This window comes from Fukomys damarensis, unplaced genomic scaffold (genome assembly GCF_012274545.1).
Source record: "Fukomys damarensis isolate Sample0158 unplaced genomic scaffold, DMR_v1.0_HiC HiC_scaffold_37, whole genome shotgun sequence".
Classification (NCBI taxonomy): Eukaryota; Metazoa; Chordata; class Mammalia; order Rodentia; family Bathyergidae; genus Fukomys; species Fukomys damarensis.
Genome location: NW_022900949.1, coordinates 6,390,717 through 6,398,939, shown reverse-complemented (window position 1 = coordinate 6,398,939; position 8,223 = coordinate 6,390,717). Strand labels below are relative to the sequence as shown.

At 49.7% G+C, this 8,223-nt stretch overlaps 1 protein-coding gene across 1 annotated transcript in view; it reads right to left on the bottom strand.

Moving 5' to 3' along the window:
* Positions 1–7,229: 7,229 nt before the first annotated feature.
* The window catches only part of Timm29 (translocase of inner mitochondrial membrane 29), a 1,339-nt gene continuing 345 nt past the window's right edge, over positions 7,230–8,223 (bottom strand). The window contains exon 3 of the mRNA XM_010635045.2: positions 7,230–8,221. Coding sequence (XP_010633347.1) covers positions 7,741–8,221 — 481 coding nt within the window. The 3' untranslated portion in view covers positions 7,230–7,740. The remainder of the gene's footprint in view (positions 8,222–8,223) is intronic.

The window sequence follows — 8,223 nt, the reverse complement described above, 5'->3', positions numbered from 1 at the left end:
CCAAAAATAAAAGAATGAGAAACTAGACACATTTATAGCTACATGGATGCACACTGAGGCCACACTCAAGTGAAATAAACAGGACACAGATGTGTAAATACCAAATAGTTTCTCTGGTGTGAGAAACTGAAAGTGTAAATATGGATCAAAATGTACAGCAGATAATGTGAAATAGGAAGATAAGGTCCAAAGGGGAGTGGGGAGAGGGACGGTTAGAGGAAGGGAAAGGAATAAATAAGAGAAAAGGAAAAAACAGAAACAAAGTCTTTGTAATGAGGGAGGTGTGGAGGGGTGGAAGGGAGGGCAGGGGAATGGAAAAAAAAAATAAGAACCAAGATGGATTATGTAAAGGTGCAAATTCCCAGTGATGAATATCACGTTGTATACCTAAAATGTACCAATAAACTTAGTGAATTAAAAATAATAAATAGATAAATAAACATGGGAGCTGGGGATGTACCTCAGTACAAAGGCCATGGGTTCAATACCCAGTATAAAAAGACAAAAGAGAAGTGGGGTGTAGGGGAAGTGCTTGTGGAAGAGACCTCAGCCATCTCCAGTGTCATGTTCTGGCTTTCTTCTTATTTTGATACAGGGCCTTGCTGAGTTGTCCAGGTTGGGCTCAAACTTGTAACCCTCCTGCCTCAGCCTCCCCAGGTGTGGGAAAACAGGTGCGCTTCACCTTCAACCATTTGCTTACTTTACTGGTTTACAGTTCATGAGGACACAGTGAGACTGACAGTCCCCCAGCAGGGATCCCTATGGGCCCGTACACTACAGGCACAGGGACCCTGGAGCACAGCTTGGCAGGCGCCCTTTCTCTCTGCCTCATCTGTCTCCTTGCACACCCCTTTCCTTTCTCCCTCTGACCTCCTTCAGCACCAGGAAAGCTTTGTGGGCATCATCTCAGGGATGGCAGCAGGACAGGTGACCCACCCTGAACTGGAGTGATCCGAGGTCTCTCTAAGATGGGTTTCCGCAAACATCATCTGGAGATTTGCACCATCAGAAAGCAGGACACAGTTGGGCAAGGGGGCGCACGCCTGTCATCCCAGCACTTGAGAGGCTGAGGCAGGAGGATTGCTGAGAGTTCGAGGCCAGCCTGGGCTACATGGTGAGAACCTATCTCAAGAAAATAAATAATTACATAAATAAAAAAAGGGCTGGGGATGTAGCTGATGGCCCTCTGGGATTCATCCCCAGTAGTGGAAAAGGTATAAAAATGAGGCCTCCTTGGAGGACATTAAGTCCTCAAAAAAGAATGCACACCTGGAATCACTAAGGATCGCCAGGGCTCCCGAGCACGCCAGGAGCCATAACGGATGAGAGTAATCTCCAAAGGGCAGAACCTGCACCAGGACGCCGCCAGGTCGCCCCGCTGGTTAAGGAGCCTGTGACACCTGGAGATCACAGCTTCCACGCTTCCTGCGCAGTGCCAAGCTGACGCTCGCGAGGGCCAGTTCAGGACCTCCGGTCCCGGCTCCCGAGCCACCCCCACCCCCCGCAGAAGCAAATTAGGGACGCGCACCGGGAAGACCAGCGCGCAGGCGCGGAGAGGACGCCGGCAGCCTCTGAAGCAGGGCGGCTGAGCGCTGCGTTCACTGCGCACGCGCGGCGTCCGCAGGTCTTTTTGCCGTGTTGGAAGCGAACAAGGCAGTTATTGTGCTGTGCCAGGTTTCCCTAAAAGCCTGAATTTAAATTGGTTTTTTGGGGAGGGGGCGGGGTGCTCTGACAGGATCTCGCTATGTAATGGAGGCTCTTTCTGAACTCATTATGTAGCCCAGACTGGCTTAGATTTCAACGTGAACCTCCTGCCTCAGCCTCAGGAGTGCTGGGATTCACAGGCTTGTGCCAACACTCGAGGGTCGTTTTTGATTTAGTGTTTTTTTTTTAATTTCCAAAAAGAACCTGCCAGAGAAACTCATATTTTTTTCTAGTGCACAGCAAAGTCAATTCCTTGCTATTGTCAGAGGTTTGAAGTTTTCTTAGATCTGATGGTCACACTGACCTAAACTGATGTGCTGGTGGCAGCTCATCCTGCCTCCTTCCCTCACCTCCTCCAGTTGACACTGAGTCACCTCCGCTAGGCTTGTCAGTTTCCTTCCTGAAGCACCATCCTGCAGAGGCAAGCCAGGCATGGTGGTGCACGTATCTAATCCCAGTACCCCAGAGGTTGAGGTAGGATCGCTGTGAGGGCTGCACAGCAAGACCCTGCTCTGTAATGAATAGCATGCTGCCACAGGGCCTTTGCACACTCCCTTTGCTCTCCTGGAATGTCTCCTCAGATATCCACAGGGTTCCTCCCTCTCAACCTTCAGACCTGTATGTGTTCTATTTGTTACTGTAATGCAAGGCCAAGCCAGGCTGCTTTATACAGAAAAAAAGGATTGTTTAGGCTCACGGTTCGGGAGGGCTTGTATGGTGATGGTTTTCTTGCTGGCAGAGTCCTACGATGGAAAAAACATCCCATGGGAAGAGACGGGCAGGTGTAGTGTGTTTGGTCTCTCTTCTGCCCCTCTCCCCTTCCTCCTCCTGCTCCTTCCTGCAGTACTGGGATTGAATCCAGGACAGGCTAAACTACACGACCAGCCCTCTGCATTTAGAGATAGGGTCTTGCCAAGTTTCCCAAGCTGAAACTGAACTTGTCATCCTCCTGCCTCGGCCTCTTGAACACCTAGGATTAGCATGTAATGTCTTGCGCCTGGCACGTATAACTTCTTTAAAGTGGTATCTTTCAATAGCTAGGCTGGTGGCACATGCCTGTGGGAGGCTGAGGCAGGAAGATCGCTCCTACGCTCCTAAGTGAGGCCCTGAACTCACCATTTAGCCCAGGCTGGCCTCCAACTCACAGGATCCTCCTCCTTCAGCCTCTCGAGTGCTGGGATTACAGGCGTCACCACCACGCCCAGCTCTGCCTTGAGCCTTACCCTGTAACATCGGCTCTTCATGGTGACACACTGACCATGAAGGGCCCTCGGCACAGGCGACACTGACAGGGCTGCCTGGGTTCAGACTTTCAGCCTCCGCTGGGAGGTAAGGGCTTGGGGTGGCCCAGCAGAGGAATGCTTGCCTGGTGTGTAAGAGGCCATAGGTCTGATTCCCAACACTGAAAGTAAACATGAAAGCTCCTGCAGCCTACATAAATCCTTTCAAAGATTATTTTTGTGGTACATAGCATTAAAGCCAGGGCCTTCACAGTGAACCACATCCCCGCCCCTTTATTTACTTATTTTTTTCGGTACCGAGAATCGTTCAACTCGGGCCCTTGAGCTTGCGAGGCAGGCACGGTGCCACTAAGCTAAATCCCTGGCCCCCAGCCCCTTTGTTTTTTGAGACAAGGTCTCACTAAACTGTCTAGGAAGGCCTCACACTTATGACCCTCGGGCCTCAGCCCCCCAGAGTGCATAATACCTGAACCGCTTCACTTAACTTCTGTGGGGGCCCTGTGAATGCTGAGGCAAGGAAACTGTCATGTGTCCCAAGAAAACCTCTAGTCATGATGAAACCCTGGTTTTCACATCAAAGGAAGCCAGAGTGTCTCATCTTTCTCCCAGAAATACTTCCCGGATCAAGCCTAGCCTGTTGGGGCTCAGACCCAGTCTCACTGAAAAGAAATGGCTGACTTTTCCAAGAGAAGCTGGTCTCTGGCACCCTCTGGTGTTCACTACGTGTCAAGGCCCGCCAGGATGCGCCCCTTCACAGCCACCAGCCCAGTGCCACCAAGTCCACTCCGGAGTAACCAAGGTGACCTCCTTAGGTGATGGACAAACACACTGTGGAATACGCAGGTAATTCCATATACTTTAAAAGACAGAGGAACCTTAAATGTCATTTTGCTAGTGTAAGAGTTGAGGGTGGTGGCACAAAACTGTAATCCTAGCACTCTGGGACGCTGAGGCAGGAAGTTTGTAGTCTGGGAAACTTAGCAAGCTGAAAACCTATCTCAAAATACAAAAGGGGGGGCAGGGGGTATAGCTCAGCACCAAGGCCCCGAATTCACTCCTCAGTATGGGGGGAGCCAACCTGAGAAGTCTGTGTAGGTATAGCAGGGCACAGTGGCACACACCTGTCATCCCAGCACCCGGGAGGTGAGGCAGGAGGATCGCTAATCTGAGGCCAGCCTGGGCTACATAACAACTACACTGTAAGACCCTGCCTCAAAAACGTTAAACAACAAAAAAAGACAAGAAAAGAGTCTATCGCATGACTCCAACTAAATAATCCTCCAAGCTGCAGGACCATAAAAGGACAAGTGAGCAAAGGTTGCTGGAGGGAGAAGGGCATGTGCTACACCAGCACCTCCCCCTGAGTTGCAGCTCTGCCCTTGTTATCATCGGCAACCCAGGGAGCTGTGGACCCGCCAGCCTGGGCTGCATCCTGGAGGGTGACTTGGGCAGCCACGCACAGCCTCTTGCTCTGGGATGTGCGTGTTGTGAGGAGGCCCGAGGCATGAGGAGGTAACACAGCCTACCAACCTCACACCAGATGTGCCTCAGGGCCACACAGCAGGACCCTGTGGGTGGTTAAAGGGGCAGGGGTGGGGGTTGGGTTCTGCAGATTAAAAGGGGCTTGAGAGTCACAACCAAACGCAATCCCTGGACTGTGCTCACATTCTGAAACCAAAACAAGAAACTTTATTACAGTAAAAGACATCCTCCTTTAATCCTCAAAATCCTCTCCCTGGCCTCTAACACACTTACCCCATCCTTTTTTTTTTTTTTTTTTTTTCCCTTGAGGGTTTCACTCTGCAGTCCAGGCTGGCCTCAAACTCAGACATCCTCCTGCCTCAGCCTCCTGGGAGCTGGGATGACAGGCATGCATGCGCTGGTACACCCAGCTACATTTTAAAAACTTAACCGTTCATTGTGTATTTTTATATACACTCCATTTCACAGGAACAAAAGCAACCTGGAGTTGGCCAACTTCTCTGAATCAAGTCTCTGGTGCCCTCTGCTGGCTTTTCTAACCACAACAGCAGGGACAGTGGTTTTTCTTTTTTCTGTTGTAAAGCAGGGTCTCCCTTTGTAATTCAGGCTGACCCTGAACTCACTGTGTAGCCCAGGCTGGCCTTGAACTTGTGGTGATTCTCCTGCCTCAGCCTCCCGGGTGCTGGGATTACAGGTATGTGCCACCACCCCAGCAGAGACAGCATCTTTTGGAGGAAGTACCCTGCTAGAAGACAAACCTTGGAGTGGTCTGAAAAGTCTAATTAAGAATAAAATTTAGGGCCAGGGATTTAGCTGAGTGGTTCTGCTGCTTGCCTCACAAGCACAAAGACCTGAGTTCGACCTCCGGTGCCAAAAAACAAAACAAAACAAAACAAAAAACAAAGAATAAAAATTAAATGCTGGGAGTGTAGTTCAATGAGAGAGCATCTACCTATCACATGCAAAGCCCTGGGTTCCATCTCCAACACTTAAAAAAAAAACTTTAAGGGGCTGGGGATTTAGCTCAGTGGTGCTGCCACCCAAGGTCCTGAGTTTAATTCCTGATACCAAAAACAGGGGTGGGGGGACTCGAAAGTGTTCATGTTAAGATTCCCAGTATCTCTGGGTCTGTTTTTAGATCCTGAGAGATGTGAGTGCTTCTGTCTGGTGTTCTACCATTCTCTGAGCCTTCCCCACCTCAGGGAGAAATACAAGGCTCATGCATGCCAGGCAAGCGCTGTGCCTCTGAGCTATACCCCCCACTGTTTTAAAAAATCTTTTTAGGGTCTCGCTAAATTGCCCAGGCTGGTCTCAAACTTGCAAGCCACTTGCCTCAGCCTCCCGAATGGTGGGATTACAGGTGTGTGCCACCATGGACAGCCTGCATCGCAATTCTAAGGACTAAGTCACAGGGCTAGCAGTTATAGTGGATCTACCACAATCCTGAAAAAAGTAAACTTTCTGAACCTGTTTTTCCTCTGCAGAATGGAGATGCAGACTTACAAGAGACCTCTCTTGCCTCAAAATATTTAAAACTATCATGTGTTCCAAGAACACACGTTATGAATAAAAAATTCAAGTGCCAAAAAACTAAGTTAGCAAATAAACACAAACATTACACAGGCAGTGGGCAGTGCATGTAACTCAGAGCGTTCAGCATGTACAAGGCCCCTTGGCTGGTGCCTAGCAGCACAACTAAAGCAGAACAAAAACCCCTCAAAACATGTCACAACAAAGATAACTGGTTCCAGTCCGGGGATTTGGCTCAGCGGTTCTGCCACCTGCCTTGCAAGCGCAAAGGCCTGAGTTCGAACCCTGATACACACACACACATCCAAAAAAAAGAGATAACTGTTTCATCTCCTGGTTTTATTATCGACCCATAGGCCACCCAGAAGGTAGAGGTGGTCTCATTCCCCAATTATTTTAGCTTCACAGGTGTAATAACCATAACCTAGGTAAATACCAGCTATGTACCCTGACTTATCCCTCTGCACAGAATTCTGAGTCCATATAAATTTTGAAATCAGGACATGCTTTATGGGCTTCTAAACCACTTCCAAAACTGTCAATATACACACAGTAAAGTCAGATGCTTTTTGTCACTTGCCTCTCACCAGTCACACTGATGTCAGTTCCTTGGCTTAATATTAGCTACATTCTAGGGTAGCTGGATGAAAGGTACACAAGATGTCTCCTTATTTTACCAGCTTCATGTGAGACTAAAGTTACTCCAAAATAAAGTTTTTTAAAATACCAAAACAGAAACATTATTTATAAAAAAGGAGTAGGAGGGCTGGGGTGTATAACTAAGTGATACAGCCCATTTGATCACCAGCACCAAACTGAACAACAATGAACAAAAACACCCATAAAGCACAAGCATGGATCTTAGAAAGCCAGGCACAGTGGTGCAAATTTGTAATCCCAAGGCTCTGGGAGGCTGAGGCAGGTTTGCAAAAATTCGAATCTAGCCTGGGCAATTTAGGGAAACCCTATCTCAAAACAAAGTTTTAAAAAGGGATAGGGATGTAGTTCAGTGAGAAGGCCCTGGGTTTAATCCCCAATACCGAAAAAAAAAGAAAAAAACAACCAAAAAAACCCCAGCCCAACTGAAGCTGGGTATGGTGGGCATGTGCCTGCAGTCCCAGCTACTCCAAAGTCTGAGGATGGAGGATCACTTGAGCCCACCAATTGGAGGCCAACAACACAGCAGCGATTTAATGAGACCCTGTCTCAAAATAAAACAAAATTTAAAGAAGGGCTAGGGATGTAGCTCAGTGCAGATCTTGGGTTCTATCCCCAGGACAATAACCTCACTCACACACACACACACACACACACACACACACAAAACAAAACTGAATGGTTTTAGGGAGTGGCGTGGGAGTCCAACCAACGCTGTATCTCCCTACCAGGGTGACTGTGTGGGCCTTAAGAGAGACTACTGTATTTTCTTTTTACCAGGCTAGGGATGGAAAACAGCAACTCGCCTGCTAGGCCAGTGCTTTACATCACTGAGCTACACTGTGTTTCCAGCTGAAAACGGCAAACATAAGGGTTCATCACTAGCTCTGACAGTGGTAAACAGTACATGGTTAAGTCGCTCTGCTCCCCCCAACTCCTGAACCAAGAAGGCTCTGAATTTAACTAACAAGGAACAAAAAGGGAGAAAGGCTCCTCATACTTGTGACAACCCAGTGAGGGATCACTGCATGTAATATCTCAGTCCCACTCTCACCAGTTGTACCCTCCCGAGCACACAGCCTGCCAGGGCTCAGAACCCGGTCAGGCCTGGGCCCTCGCCTGGCTTTCATCCGGCGACCTCCGACCGCACCAGGGACTCGGCCTGGCTCAGGGTGAGCTTGTCCTTTTTCTCCTTCTGCAACACCTGCTCCTCCCACAGCGCCTGGTCCACCTGATCGTCGGTGAGCACCACGGCCTTGTACTTCTCATCGAAGAGCCGCTCGTTGGCCTCGGAGTGCAGTTGGTGCAGCCCAATGACACGCAAATGCGGGGGCAGGTGGAGGAACTCGTCGTGGTTGATGTCGCAGTCGCGCATCCGGGCCCCCAGGACCCACCAGCGGCCCACGAATCCCACATCCAGGATTCGGCCGGGGAAATCGACCCAGCGGGGCTGCAGGTAGCGGCAGCGGGCCTGGTAGAGGCTGGCGTGGGCGTCAAAGGGCGCTTCGTAAAGGAGCGAGAAGAGTCCCAGATTCACATGGCGGAGGCACCCGCGGCCCCGCAGCCAAAGGAGCCGCTGCAGGAAGGACTCCGAGTCTCGGTTGCGAGT